Source organism: Bos taurus, chromosome 13 (genome assembly GCF_002263795.3).
Source record: "Bos taurus isolate L1 Dominette 01449 registration number 42190680 breed Hereford chromosome 13, ARS-UCD2.0, whole genome shotgun sequence".
In the NCBI taxonomy this organism is placed as follows: Eukaryota; Metazoa; Chordata; class Mammalia; order Artiodactyla; family Bovidae; genus Bos; species Bos taurus.
Genome location: NC_037340.1, coordinates 36,702,426 through 36,719,035, shown reverse-complemented (window position 1 = coordinate 36,719,035; position 16,610 = coordinate 36,702,426). Strand labels below are relative to the sequence as shown.

The 16,610-nt window shown below is 37.6% G+C and overlaps 1 protein-coding gene across 8 annotated transcripts in view; it reads right to left on the bottom strand.

The window, feature by feature from the left end:
* ODAD2 (outer dynein arm docking complex subunit 2) overlaps nucleotides 1–16,610 on the bottom strand; it is a 177,501-nt gene that overhangs the window by 47,653 nt on the left and 113,238 nt on the right. For all 8 annotated transcript variants that reach the window (XM_025000641.2, XM_025000638.2, XM_025000639.2 and 5 more), the window contains 2 exons: nucleotides 10,707–10,895; nucleotides 8,613–8,834 (listed from right to left, as the gene is read on the bottom strand). In XM_025000641.2, the coding sequence (XP_024856409.1) occupies nucleotides 8,613–8,834; nucleotides 10,707–10,895 (411 nt within the window). The remainder of the gene's footprint in view (nucleotides 1–8,612; nucleotides 8,835–10,706; nucleotides 10,896–16,610) is intronic.

Sequence of the window (16,610 nt, the reverse complement as noted above, 5' to 3'; positions counted from 1 at the left end):
AAAGAAAGATGAATCTGCAATATAGACTATATGCCACCCATAAAGCCTAAAATATTTAATATCTGACTTTTTTTAGTATCTGACTTTTTATAGAAAAAGTTTGCCTACTCCTGGTCTAGGTAGAAAATATGACAGATCTCCAAAAACCTACTAGAATAAATAAATAAGTTAGTTTCGCAAGATTGCAGGATATAAGATTAATATACAGAATCAATCACATTTCTATATAATAGCAATTAACAACAGAAATTGAAATTCAAAAATACTGTTTACTGTGCCATCAAAAAAGCTTGATTACATAGGGATGATGTGAAAAACCCATATGATGAACACTACATAATGTAGCTGAGAGATTTTAAGTAAGATCTAATTTAATGGAAACATAGTTCTTTTTAATGGGTCATAAGATTCAATATTGTTAAGATATCAATTTCCCCCTAAGATCTACAGATTTAATGTCATTCCAATTAAAAATGTCCAGAAGCATTTACTGTAGAAAGTTATGAACTGATTTTGAAGTTTGTATGGAAATGTAAAAGAACTAGAATAGCCAAAACAACTTCAAGACAATAAAGTAGGAAGACTTATACTATGTAACTTTAAAGCTTTTTACAAAGCTGTGGTAATGAAGATAGTGTGGTACTGGCAGAAATATAGATGAATACAACAAGGGAACAAAACAGATATGTATTCACTGATTTCTTTCCCCATAATTGCAAAAGAAATCAGTGGAGAAAGGGAAATCTTTTCAACAAATGATGTCCTTATGCCTTTCCCTAAATTAACTTCAATTCACACCTAGCATCATAAACTAAAATTTCCTCATAATGGGTCATAGACTTAGATGTAAAACCAAAAGTTGTAAAACTTCCAGAAGAAAACATGGAAAATCCTTGTGGCCAATGTGTTAGGCAAAGGTTTCGTAGATGTAACACCAAAAGCATGATTCACTTTTTAAGATCAATTGGATTTCATCAAATTTAATAATGTCTACTCTTTAAAAGACACTGTTAAGAGACTAAAAAGACTAGCTACAAACTGGGAGAAAATATTTGCAAATTATACCTATGGTAAAGAACTTGTATCCAGAATATATACAGAACTCTTGAGATTCAATAATAAGGAAACAAACAGTGAAATTTTTAAATGGTCAAAAAATGTGAACATTTTCTCAAAGGACTTATGAAGCTAGCATATAAACACATTAAAAGATATTCTATATTACTAGTAATTAGGAAAATTGAAATTGAAGCCATGAGATACCATTATACATCTATCAAAACGTCTCAAATAAAAAAGATTGGACATACCAAGTGTTGGTAGGGATGCTCCCAAACATTGCTGGTGTGAATGTAAAACAGCATGAACACTTTGGAAAACAGATTTGGCAATTTCTTCCAAAGTTAAACATGTACCATATGATCCAGCCACTCACTCATAGGTATTTACCCAAGAAGACTGAAAGCACATGTCCATACGAGACTTGGACATGAATATCTACAGAAGCTTCATTTGTAATAACCTAAAATGGGAAAGAACTCAAAAGTCCATCAACAAGTGGAAGGATAGACAAATTGTGGTATGTCCATACAATGGAATACTACTCAGCAATAAGACTGAACTAGTGATACATGCAGGAACAGAGACGAAGACAAAAACAACTCAGCTGAACTGAAACAAGTCAAACAAAAAGTCGAGCACATACAGTATGACTCTATTTATGTTAACATCTAGAAAATGCTAACATATAAAAACTAATCTATATTGATAGAAGGCAGATCAGTGGTTGCCCCAAGACAGAGCAGAGCAGGAAAGGTTTGCCAAGGGCTAGCAGAAAACTTTGGGACATCATTATCTTGATATTTTAATAGTTTCATGTGTGTGTGGGGGTGTGTCTGTGTCTGCGTGTGTGTGTGTGTGTGTGTGTGTGTGTATGCATAGTTCAGTTCAGTTCAGTCGCTCAGTCGTGTCCGACTCTTTGCGACCCCATGAATCACAGCACGCCAGGCATACATCTAAATGTCAAAATTGACCAAATAATATACTTTAATTATATACATGTGTATGTTAATTACACATAGAGTTAATAAAGCTATTACATTTGTAAGTTAAAAATAAAAATAAAATGAGGAAAACACGACACATAAATAATATTAAAGTTAAATATGATAAACTAAAACCTAACTTACTGGAACCCTACTCAAATAGAAGCACTCTTCCCTCACTCTGCCACTGCTGGGACTACTCCAGGTTACATTTCTGCAGCCTCTTCAATTTCCTGCCTTTCAGAAAGACATTGGTAGTTTTTATCTGCCTGGTATAGACATCTGCATAAACAAACCCACTGTCACTATGGAGAAGGCAGTTTCATGCCTCTTAAAGGTACTCATCAACTTTCTATTTGATCACTTTTCTGTCTTAGGAAAGGGCTTGTCTTGCTCAGTTTTTCTGCAACTTCTTCCCCTCTTTCAATCATTTTCTTAGGTCACAGTCTTGTTATGATCAGCAAATGACTGTGATATATCTCCTGGATGTCTTATATTTTCAATATAGTTGCCAATAGCTCTGCTTCTGTGCTCACAAGGTTTTGTGATGACACAGACCATGGGCTGATACTTGGAGAAGGAAGTCTGCATGAAACCATAAAAGGATAAGAACTGGATTATTCCTGTCCCATTGTATCCATCAGAGCAGGGTATTTACTAGTTCCTATAGAAGAGATTTTAACATGGAGAGGCTCTACTACAAGGATTATTTTTTAACAACTCTTTATTTTATATTGGAGTATAGCCAGTTAACAATGTTATGATAGTTTCAGGTGGATAGCATACAAGGATTATTTTTCATCATAACTGAATTAGGAAATCTTTGTTGACTGCTTAGCATGTTTAAACACAAACCCTTTGGTAACCTGTTCTTTCTTTGGCTCCCAGAACTCCTGGTTAACCTGCTGACTTCCTAAGTTCACTGTGATGGCTCTTCTTCATGGTTTACAGGCTCCATGACGGAAAATGTAGACATTTCCCAGGCTTCTCTAAACTCTCTGCCAAAAACATCTTATCCACCCTCCATCATGACTTAATACCTCTCCAATGACACTTCCTGAATCTGCCTGCTCTTCTGTTCTTAGGCCAATGCTGTGGAATAAGAAAACCACTAACCACCTATGGAGAACTTGAAACATGGCCAGTCCAAATTGAGATGTATCATAAGTGTAAAAACATTCACCAGATTTGGAGATTTAGTACCAAAAAAATGATAATGTAAAACATTAGCATTTTATTTCAATGATTATATGTTGAAATAATATCTTGAGTATACTGGGTTAAATAAAATATATTACTAAAATTAATTTTGCTTGTTTCTTTACCTTCTCTTAAACTGGGGTTACTAGAAAATGTAAAATGGCATATGTAGCTCACATTACATTTCTACTGGATAGCATTGCTCTAGACCTAAAACTCAAGCTGACCGTTTGAATGGAACACATTAGAAACTGAACTCAATCTATTCCAGACCCTCAAGCCTGCTCCTTTGCTGTTACTACAGAATAAACACCAGTTGGCATGAGACAGATACACTGCATAATGGCAGCTGCTACTGTTGAGGAAATTGTACAGGGAAACAGCTAACTCTAGAATAAACTACTTCTGAACAGGGTGACAGGATGACTCTGGTAATTGTCAAGGAACCTGTCTACATGGCTCACAAGCAGCTGCTACAGGAGTGTTTGCAGGTCTAGGAAATAAAACCACACAGCTGTCCCTCAGGGACTGGTTCTAAGACTCCCGTGGATACCTAAATCCATGGATGTTCAAGTGCCTTATATAAAATGATGTAGTATTTACATATAACCTACACACATTGTCCTATATACTTTTTAAAAATTTTTATTGCGGTATAAGTCAATGGTTAATATTATGTTAGTTTCAGATGTACAACACAATGATTCACAATTTGAAAAGATTATATACTCCTTTATAGTTATTACAAAATATTGGCTATATTCCCTGTGCTGTACAATATATGTGTGGATGCTAAGTCACTTCAGTCGTGTACAACTCTTTGTGACCCTATGGACTGCAGCCCACCAGGCTCCTCTGTCCATGGGGTTCTCCAGGCAAGAATACTGGCGTGGGTTGCCATGCCCTCCTCCAGGGGATCTTCCTGACCCAGGAATGGAACCTGTGTCTCCTGCAACTATTGCATTACAGATGCATTCTTTACCACTGAGCCACCAGGGAAGACCAAAATGTATCCTTGTAGTTTATTTATTTTATACATAGTAGTTTGTATTAATGGGCTTCCCTGGTGGCTCAGGTTGTAAAGAATCTCCCTGCAGTGCGGGAGACCTGGGTTGGATCCAGGGGTTGGGAAGATTCCCTGGAGGAGGGCATGGCACCGCACTCCAGTATTCTTGCCTGGAGAATCCCCATGAACAGAGGAGCCTGGACGGCTGCAGTCCATGAGGTCGCAAAGAGTTAGAGACGACGGCGACTAAACACAGTTTGCATTAATACTTTTTAAACCCTCACCCCTATTTCTCCCCATCCTACTTCCTTCTCCCCTCTGCTAATCGCTAGTTTGTTCTCTGTGAGTCTGTTTCTTTTTTCTTATATTCACTAATTTGTTGTCTTTTTCAGATTCCATATATAGTGATAACATACAGTATTCGCTTTTCTCTGTCTGACTTATTTCACTTAACATAACGGCCTCCAAATCCAACCATGTTGTTGAAATGACAAATTTTAATTCTTTTTTATGGCCGAGTAATATTCTATTGTGTATATATACATACATTCTATTGTGTGTGTGTGTGTGTGTGTGTATATATACACACACACATATTGTGCATATATATACACACCACATCCTGTTTATTCATCTGTTGATGGATACTTAGGTTGCTTCCTTATCTTGGCAATTATAAATAATGCTGATATGAACATTGGGGTTCATGTATCTTTTCAAATTAGTGTTTTGATTTTCTTTAGATATACACACAGAAGTAGAATTGCTGGACCATATGGTATTTCTATGTTTACATTTTGAAAAATCTCCATAGTGTTCTCCATAATGGCGGCACCAATCCACATTTCCACCAACAGTACACAAAGGTTCCCTTTTCTCCACATTCTTGCCAGATTTGATATTTGTGGTCTTTTGATGACAGCCATTCTGATGGTATGAGGTGTTATCTCTCTGCGGTTTTGATTTGCATTTCTCTGATGATTAATGATGCTGAGCATCTTTTAATGTGCCTGCTGGCCATCTGTATGTCTTTAAATCTCTAGATTACTTACAATATGAAATACAATGACCCTGATGCCAGGAAAGATTTAGGGCAGGAGGAGAAGGGAGCAACAGAGGATGAGATGCTTGGAAGGCATCATCACCTCAATGGACATGAGTTTGAGCAACAGGAAGATAGTGACAGACAGGGAAGCCTAGTGTGCTGCAGTCCATGGGTTGCAAAGAGTCACACATGACTGAGCGACTGAACAACAAATACAATGTAAATGCAATGTAATAGTTGTGAATACAATGTAAACGATATGTAAATATTTGCCAGTACATGTGGCAAATTTCAGTTTTGCATTTTGGAACCTTCTGGAATATTTTTTTCTGAATATTTTCCATCTATGGTTGGTTGAATCTATGGTTGTGGAGTAGAACCCACCAATAAGAAGGGCTGACTGTCAGCATTTGACTAGAAGGGTGCTGTAGCATTTAGGAACAAAAACAGTCAGGGATTTGCCAAATTAGTGGATAAAGTTTATGTACATTTGAAGTCAGAAATGTTAGCATGTTAGCAGTTATACAATGCGACACATTGACTGCAGGTACTGTAACACCCTGATATGCCTATGAGAGCCAGACCATAAAGAAGGCTAAGCACCAAAGAACTGATGTTTTGAACTGTGGTGCTGGATAAGACTCTTGAGAGTCCCTTGGACAGTGAGGAGGTTAAACAGTCAATCTTACAGGAAATCAACCCTGAATATTCATTGGAAGGACAGATGCTGAAGCTCCGATACTTTGGCCACCTGATGTGAACAGCCGACTCATCGGAAAATACCCTGATGCTGGGTAAGATTGAAGGCAGAAGGAGAAGAGGGTCACAGAGGATGAGATGGTTGGATGGCATCACCAATGCAATGGACATGAACTTGGGCAAACTCCAGGAGATGGTAAGAGACTGCATGCTGCAATCCATGTGGTTGTGGAGTCAGAAAGGACTTGGTGACTGAATAACAACAAGTGCCTATATTTTCTTGCATTGTCTTGGTTGATGGAAACTTCCTCTTCACTTAGCCCAAAACCTGGAGTTAATTTTGACTCAACACTTTCCTTTATTCCTCACATCCAAGAAACTATCAAACCCCACTGGGTTCTACCAACACCCAGTACACTATCATCCACAATTTTAACTCTTTAAAACCAAAGAAGGAGGACACAGGTCCTCAGGCTTCCCCCACGGCCACGTGAGGGAGAGCCCACCATAAAGACAGTCTCTGTGTCAGGACAGAGCAGCCTACAATAAGCTTATAAGAATCATATTTTTACACTCATCCTCTATTAGAAATGGCAGGTAGTTGGGAATGCAGGTGAGCAAGGCAGAGAGAACCTCAAGACACCCTTAGCTGACCTGGGAAGGGGTCTCAAGGGCAACAAACCCAACTTTCTTTGTTGTTCTCTATCCTGTCCCTCACTCTAATCATTTTTGTACTTTATTTTGTGATTTACATAAAGCTATGTGGGTGGGTGAACACGGTTTCAACACTTTTCGTAGCACAGCACAATTCGTAAATGAGTTTAGATTACCTATGGACTTGTGTTAGAAGAAATAATCGAGACTTGCATTTATAGCTGGTATAAATGGAAATTGAAGTGTAACAGGTAAACATTATTAAATTTGAATTCTGAGTAGTCTATAAATTCTCTTCTTAAAGGAACTGGCAATTGTCTAAGCATGGTATATGTCTGACACTTTACCAGCTACTTAACTTTTATAGCTTTTAATTTTTTAAAAAGTCTTTAGGCTATGCATATTAGACTGTACTTATTCAATAATAGAATGTATAATTTTAAGTTAGAAAATCTTTTTTGAAGTGTGAACATGATCACATAGAAGTGATGGCATTTTTACCATTCTTTAGCAACTTGAACTTAACATTTCAGTATATCTTTTATAATTAACTTTAAAAAATTGGTGCTTAGTTTAAAAGGTGCTTTTTATGCCAGTTTTTTTTTTTTTTTGCTTGAAGAAATCAATATGGCCTAACTTGTGTGCTGTAAAAATGGATTTATAATGGAAAAGCTGACACACTTGGGTTTAATCGGGTTTAAATTCAGAAAAATTAACATCATATTCTTCAACTCTAATAGGTTTAAAGGATAAATTAAAAGAATCACCTCAAAAAATTACCAACTGGCATTTTAAGAGTCTTATTCCTCTGAAGATGTTTTGTAAGTTAAGAGTTAGTTGCTCAGTTGTGTCCGATTCTTTGCAACCCCATGGACTATAGCTTACCAGGCTTATCTTCATATTCAGCACATATAAGTTTGAAAGATACATTAACTGAAGATTTTATTAGCTTTTGTTTAAAAGATCAAGCTGACTTTGGACATATATTTCAAAATGTAAATGCCTCTGGCTGTCATAGGCTCCAAGCTGAGACACTGGACAGTAAAATCACATTGTACAAGGAAACAAGCTGTAGAAAAGGACTGTTAACTTGAAACCAATTTTTCCTAATACTTGTAAGCTATTCATGTACTCCTAAGTATTTTTATATACATTGTCATAAAAATACTTCACTCAGAAGCTCTAGGTAGTTCCCAACATACAGATACATCAAAGCCTATGCACAGAAACTTTCCTACTGGATATTAAAGGCAAAGAAAATTTGACGCACAGTTTTTTTCTTTAAAAAAATGTCTTTGAATTGGCTCTTTGCTTATGGGTAAGACTGGCAAGACTATCTAGTTGCTGTTTGTCAGCTCCTTTCCTGTGTAGTTGGTGCCTCTATTTACTATATAGGTGCTAAGTAAATAAAACATTAAACAGAATTATGAATATCACTGATTGTTCATACACTATATATTTTGTTTGAAAAGTGTTCCTTGCTCAGTTGTGTCCAACTCTTTCAGACTCCATGGACTGTAGCCTACCAGGCTCCTCTGTCCATGGAATTTTCCAGGCAAGAATACTGGAGTGGGTAGCCATTCCCTTCTCCAGGGGATCTTCTGACTCAGGAATTGAACTGGGGTCTCCTACACTGCAGGCAGATTCTTTACCATCTGAGCCACCAGAATCCCTCCCTAAAAACATATGTTTTGTTTAATCCAATTCGAATTACGGAACAATTACTTAGTTAACTGAGTATATATTACATTCTTTGATTTAGAAGGAATCTATTTTCACACAACTTTTCTGCAGGACAAACCATGATAATGGTAACACATAACCCACCCATAGTCGTGATGCAACAAGTGGGTAGTTTTGTGTGTTCAAACACCCCTTCTAGTAAAACCTTCACATTACTTAAGTTTCTTTCCAGCATACACTGACTTAACTTGGACTATCGCACAAAGTTGATCAACAGTACCTTCACGGCTCCATTCTCGTGCATGGTAACGCAGTTGTCGGCATCTTCTGAGAGCTGGTACAAGGCTTGGGCTGTTGCTCTGTGCACGTTGGTGTCATTTGATTTCAGGTACCGCACTAAGGGAGCCACCGCCTTGTGCTCGCCGAAGGCCACTCTGTTTCTGCCCCACATACAGCAACGTGAAATCGTTTCTGCTAGGTGACGCCTCAGTTTGTCATTATTCTGCACAAGGAAAATGAACTGTGGTATGTGCATCGTAATGACCCTGTGATGTTTATGCTCTAGATGAGGGGTCCCCAAAACTGAACAACAACAAACGTCTAGGCTCTAATGCCTGATGATCTGAGGTGAAGCCGATAATAGAAGTAAAGTGTACAATAAACGCCAATGTGCTTAAAAGTCAAAGTGTTACCTGCTCAGTCCTGCCTCACTCTTTGCAACCCGGTGGACTGTAGCGCTCCAGTGTCCATGGAATTTTCCAGACAAGAATACTGGAGTGGGTAGCCATTCCCTTCTCCAGGAGATCTTCCCAATCCAGGGATTAAACCTGGGTCTCTTGCATTGCAGGCAAGTTCATTACCATGTGAGCTACCAGGGAAGCCCTTGAATCATCCTGAAAGCATCCCCAACCCCCACTCCTGGTCCATGGAAAAACTGTCTTCCACAAAACCAGTCCCTGGTGCCAAAAAGGTTGGGAACCAGTCTTAGATATTAACTACCCACTGGCTACATAGTTGGTGTCTAGATGGAAACCAGTATTTTGGTGGGTCACCAATGGATCAACGTTCTTTTTATGAACTGAATAGAATACATGCAGGCAAAGGTGATCAGGTATCAGGCATTAGTTATTTGCTCAAGGCTCAATTTCCTTCTGAGTAAGTTCACTCACAACACAGACCTACAGATCAGCAAGTGGTCAAATAATAAAAAATAATTAAGGAATATTGGACATTCTTAAGGGACCCTATCAGATAACTTGGATAAGCAGATTCATTCTACTTCTTCACCCTAGGAATACTTACACATCAGTAAGATACCTTGGTTCCTAAGAGGGAGAAGACAATGCAGTAAACAAGGTCAGGTGCTGAGTCCCCCATTTTCCTTTCTGTTTGTGTGTGTTAGTTGCTCAGTCGTGTCTGAGTCTGAGCGACCCCATGGACTGTAGCTCACCATGCTTCTCTGTCCATGGGATTCTCCAGGCAAGAATACTGGAGTCGACTGCCATTCCCTTCTCCAGAGGATCTTCTTGACCCAGGGATTGAACCCTGGTCTCCTGCATTGCAGGCAGATTCTTTACCCTTTGAGCTACAGGGAAGTCCTTCTGTATTGTTTATGTAGACTATATCCTTCTTTTTGGATGTTATTACCTCATACATGTATAATACACCTGAATAATGCCCTAATTTTCTGTTTGTTAATTACACTGTTCTCTTGATTAAGGACTTGAGAGTCCTTAACTGGAACTGGCAGATATTCTTAGGAATTCAGTATTAGACTGGCCCAAAAGTCTTCTAGATCAAACAGGCTTCCAATCACTGAATTTCTGCTTTATGACTTTTCTGCCAAGTGGCAGACCAAGCCATGCTCAAATATCTATGGTCATGGTGAAGTCATTATCTCTGAAGGCTGCTTGTTCTATCTAGTACAGCTCTGGATAAAGAATACAGTGATTGCCAAAATCTTCTAGCTCAAGAGTGCCATCGACACAGGCTTGCTAAGCTTAGAAAGGAGCATTTAAGTTCTCAAGTTGGCATGAATAATCATCTTAAAGATCATAATAATGATGATTGTGATACAATAGTTAATACTTCTATAGTAACATTTATATTTGCCACCACTTTACTTGCCAATGATAAGTGAAAAATAGCCTCTATTTTTACAAAGCTTCTGCATATTAACATTTTACAGTTTGAAATATACTTTCACGGTTATTTGTCTCAGAGAAATTAAATGAAATTAAATGAATTTACTAAATCTCATACCTCATAAGTGATGGATATTAAACTTGAATCCAGGTCTCTGGATTTTGAGCTCATTGTTTTTGCTACTACTTATGACAATATGCATTTTGAAATAAAAAGATACATTACTTACTGTATTTGCTAGCTTGGACAGTAAAGGAACAACTCCATGATCTGTGATAACAGCTAAATTTTCTTGATCTTTTGCTATATTGGTAATAACAGCACATACACTGGCCAACACTTCTTTATTATCTGATTTCAGTAAATTGACAACAAGTTCCAAACCACCAACGAAGGAACGAACCATTTCTCCAGCATCCTAGATAACAATAAAAATAAAGATGATATCAAAAATAAACCCATATTTAGCATTTTTTAAAAAAGCACAAAGTAATGATAAGGCTGTGAGTTGTACCTTTGGTATGAAAAAATTCAGTTTATTCATATGTTATATAATTTTTATGTATGTATGTTTGTATATGTAACACATGCTTCCCTGGTGACTCAATGGTAAAGAATCCACCTGCCAATGCAGGAGATGCAGTTTCAATACCTGGGTTGGGAAGATCCCCTGGAGAAGAAAATGACAACCTATTTCAGTATTCTTGCTTGGGAAATCCCACCGACAGAGGAGTCTGGTGGGTTACAGTCTATGGGGTCACAAAGGATCATACACGACTGAGTGACTAAACAATACACAGCACATACACAGACACAGCTCAGTTTCAACAAATGCAGACTGAAGCACTATTACATGAGTCAGTGTGATAACTACTGGGGATACAGAAGTTAACAAAACCCAACTGAGTCTTAATTAACAAAACACAATTGAGCAAGGCGAAGACAATGGGAAGAAGAGACAGGAATGTACAGCTGAAGGGAAGAGTTCATTTCATTCAGGACCAGGTCAAAACAACATTCACGTATTCTCCCAATCTCCTGTCTTACTTCCCAGTCTGTTATTGTTGCTGTTAGTCACTGAGTCGTGTCTGACTCTTACAATTTCATGGACTGTAGCCCGCCAGGCTCCTCTGACCATGGGATTTCCCAGGCAAGAATACTGGAGTGGGTTGTCACTTCCTTCTCCAAGAGATATTCCCAACCCAGGAATTGAACCTGTGTCTCTTGCATTGCAGGCAGATTCTTTACCACTGAGCCACCTGGGAAGCTCTACTTCCCATTAGACTCTTCTGCATAAACAGTGCTCCAGACTCTAGGATTATTGCTGTTCCCTAAAGTACCAAGTTATTTTCTTTACCTGGAGTTTAGCCCTACCCAACTACAAACTCCTGCTCCGTTCTGAAAATCTGACGTCTTTTAATAGCAGCTTAAATAACAGTTCCTCCATGAAGTTCCCCACCCATCCAACCGGCCTTCCCTTCTCAGTGTGGTCACTCCCTCCCCTCCACATTCTTGTAGTTTTCTCCAAAAATCCATTTCCTCACCCTCTTCTGTTTGCCAAGTCCTGGTTTTGCTTGGTTGTCTAATTCTCAGACAAGTATCAGGAGAGACTGCCTCTGACCTGGAGCTTCCACCTGTCCTGGAAGTCTCCTACCCCTTGCCAACACTTTGCTTAGGGGCAGCGTACATATAGCCCAATTATGGCACATGAGCTCTGGATGATAAATCAGAAGTCTTCTGGAAGGGTTTTCCTATTTATAACAACACTGAGAATGGTAAAACAGGAGGAGGACAAGAGCCTGGTTCTTGTAGACACTGCTGAGATGCTGAATCAAGTAATGCTAAAGTCTGATCTGGCTATTTAGAACCAAAGGAATCTATAGCCATTTTTTCCATCATATTGTAATGATTTTCTTATGGGTCCTTTCCTCATTAATACATGAGTTCTTCAAGAACAGTCACCAAGTGAGTCAGAAAGAGAAAATCAAATATTGTATCTTAACACATATATGTGGAATCTAGAAAGATGCTACAGATGATTGTATTTGCAAAGCAGAAATAAAGATACAGAGAGCATATGGATACCAATGGGGAAGGGGATGTGGGATGGACTGGGAGATTGGGACTGACAAATAGACACTTTGATATTATGTATAAAATAGGTAACTAATGAGAACCTACTGTATAGCACAGGGAACTGGACTCAGTGCTCTGCGGTGACCTAAATGGGAAGGAAACCCAAAAGGGAGGGGATATATGTATCCGCATAGCTGATTCTCTTTGCTGTACAATAGAAATAAAAATCAAATAATAAAATGTAATAAGAATTAAATAAAATTTTATTTTATTAAATTAAGTATTCAATAAAAAAATTTTTAAAAAGAGAGACACCTGGTCTTTGACTCTCACTTGGGCTATCTCACTCTGTCACTCAGAGGACTTTTAATAAATGTTTGTTGAAAAAATAAAAGGAATAAGGAGACTATAACTTTTAAGATACTTCACCACAGTCACAAGCACTAAAAAGAAGAGTGTGCTAGCTTGGTAAGACAGAGTATAAATGAACTGGCCTCCAGTCTAGTGACTTCCCGGTTCTCTGACAGCAGTTATCATGGAGCCTGGGAGCCGCAGCACTGGGGCAGCCCCAGGAGAAATAGCAAAAGTGGCCACACCTGCCTCTGATCTGGGACCTCCCTGAGGTGTGTGGTGCGAGATCCAGCGCACAGGTGTCAGCAAGGCCATGGTGCGGCTCACAAGGGTCTCATAACAGTTTATGTTGATAATCTGTGCTACACTCGAGGCTATAGGCCCCTCCAGAGTTCGTTTTGAAGGTGAGCTTTTTTTTCGTTTTTAGGTTCAAAGGTTTTAGACACATGACTTCTTGCCTCACATAGTTTCTATGGAAAGGGAGACAGTATACTTGAGGATGGAAAAAGTAATTCCTCTGCCAAAACTGTCTTTCACTAATGCTGAGCGACTGGGCAAATTCACTACATTTTCCACCTTCTCACATATCTTAAAAACTAGTCTTTGCCAGTTTTGCCGCTGGTACAATATTGGCTATAGACAATTCAACTTTTTAATGGAAAAATCTTTAATAATGATGATGATAATGATGATGATAATAATAGTAGTACAATAACAAGAGCCTTTTTTTTTTTTTTTTGCAATTTACAGAAGACTTCCGCATACTTTATCTCTTCTGCCTAGGGAACCATGGCGCCCTCATCTTACAGACAGGCAGTCTGAAGGTTCATGCACAGTGAGTGACAAAGCTAAAAAAGCAGATCTCTCGATTTCTCATTTAGTATCTTTTCACTACACAACTGTGTGCGTGGACTTGGAAGTACCAATAGTTGAAGTTGTCACATTAAAGTTAGTTTATAAACAGTCAGAAGAAGCCTCCCAATTTAGAGAGTTAATAATTCCAAAAGGGATGAAGCTATTTGCCAGTGACATTTCCTAAGACAAAAACCATAATTAAAAAGAGAATATGAAACACCTTCATGCTGCTATGAGCTTGAATGGTTGAATAAGTAGGGAAAGGGGACAAGTTCAAATTAAACAAAATTAAGTATTTAATGTTAAATGTTTTTGGTTAAAATTCAACTAATAGGAAAACACTAATGCAGATTATTATTTACAGACTAATGAATAAAACAGAAAACTGGCTGTTTGGCACACAGCAAGTAAACTAATAGGCTTGAAATCCCCTCCTTTGCCTCCAGCAAAAAGAACCGGCAGCCTTCTGATGAGGTGAGATACATACAAGGCAACTTTAAAGCACATGCAAGGCAAGTGTGACGTGACTTAAGACAAAAATTTTTGACCAGAAGGGCTATAAAAACACTACACTACTCTGGCCATATAGAGACCATACAATGCGTAACATTTGAAACAGATTTTAAAATAGCACCCTGCATATAAAAAAAAATTTCAAAAATGCTACATTCACATTAGAATAGCACGTCAGAGAAACTAAAACTGAACAGGCAAATCTTGTCCTAAAGGTAAATTCAATAAATTTCTTTTCAAATTCTAAATATACCTCTGTATACTCAAGAACAGTTCGTTTGTGGGCTCTATCATAATAAGGTCCTTGTTTCTGTTGCTAGTAAACAAGTCCCACAGCTTAAATATATACACACATACATATACATACATACATACACACATATACTATACACACACACACACACACACACACATATACATGATTTGGAGTTACCTGACACTTTCAAATATAGTCCTTCAAAACTGGAAAGTAGAACCTCAATTATTATTCCTTTCCTTCTGAACTGATGGAAAAATAAATTGACTTTCGGTAAAATAAATAATGCAGTGGCTCAGTCTAGATCTATGTAGCAGAAAATGTATTCAACTTTGAAGGTGGCTTTATCCAATTAATTTACACAAGACAAATTTTTTCTAAAGTTAATGGTTCTGATTTTTCTCTATTTCCTTAGCCGAAATTAAGATAATTTTTTAAAATATCACCGTCAACTGTGATTTTTTTCCATTTTACTACACCTTGTGTTGATTCTACTTTAGATGCAATTCTATTAATGAAAAAGTCTAAATTGTGAGGCACTCTTGTGAATCAGCCTGCAATGCGGGAGACCCAGGTACTATCCCTGGATTGGGAAGATCCCCTGGAGAAGGGAATGGCAACCCACTGCAGCATTTTTGCCTGGAGAATTCCATGGAGAGAGGAACCTGGCAAAGAGTTGTACACAATTGAGCAACTAACACTTTCACTTTCACTATTGTATATTCAGAGGCTTATAGAGGCAATTAAAGGACATTTTTAACTGATGACATATTTTAAAGAAGTTTATAAGTACAAGATGCTAAATAATATAAGACATATTATCATCTAGTAGTTATTATATGTAAATCAACTGTGCATGTATAAGTTTATATATATTTTAATTTTAAAATACATATATTTAGAATTTTTCCCACTTATAATCAGTAATCCACAGATTAAGATGTGTAAAACACTTTCTGGTTAAGATTAATCAGTGAATTGTATGGGTCAGGCTAAGAATAATAAATAATAAATATTTTTTATTTTAAAATAAAATAAAATAATAAAAAATAAATATTTTTTAAGAATAAACTTAAAAAAAATTAACTGTATCAAATACTACACTCTTAAAAAAAGTCTCTAATTTATGAAGAGGTTCTTCTCCAACAGTTTACTTGTTGGGTCTGTTACATTATATTTTCCTGTTGAACAAATTGGGTTATGAAGTTTGCCTCATCTGCCATATTCACCTGACCTCTTGACAACCAATTACACTTCAAGCATCTTGACAACTTTTTGCAGGGTAAACTCTTCCACAGTCAGCAGGAGGCAGAGTTCGTCAAATCCTAAAGAGTGGATTTTTATGCTACAGGAATAAGCAAACTTATTTCTCGTTGGCAAAAAGGTGTTGACTGGAATGGTTCCTATTTTGATTAATAAAGATGTGTTTGAACCTAGTTATAATGATTTAAAATTCATGGTCCAAAACCACCATTAGGTTTGCACCAACCTAACACCTGCAATGAATCCTCATGCTCAGGAATGTTCTAACATCTGAAACTGGCTTTCTGGTCTTCCTCCTCTTCTGTGTTCCTGTAACTGATTTTTGTAGTAAGTGGTTTTCATTGGTCTTCCCTCTCATTTATCAGCTTCTCTGAGAACACACCTCGAATTTAGCAGACATGGTCTGACTGGAGCAGAACTTGGCAGACTTCTCACCTCCAAGAGCTCCACTCAGTGCTTCTGCTGTGGCTGCTACTTGAGCAGGTACAATGAATTCATGTTAAGCTCTGCAACTCAGCCAAAACCCCTACATCTTTTACAAGTGAGTTACTGTATAGCTAACGCTCTCCTATCCTGCATTTGTGAGGATTCTAGCTGCTTTTTATTGTATAAATTGGGTTGGACGATTTTTCACGTAAAAGAGATAAGTTTATGATTAAATTTCACATGGTAAAATTTATCTATTTCTGTTTAATACTGTCCTTTGAGAAACCAAGTAAGCTACCTAGGATATTTAGAGGTAAATAATTTATCCAAGCATTCTCATCTTAAAAAAAAATTCCTTAAGAAGGTAAAAATACAGTTGTTAAGGCAGTAGTT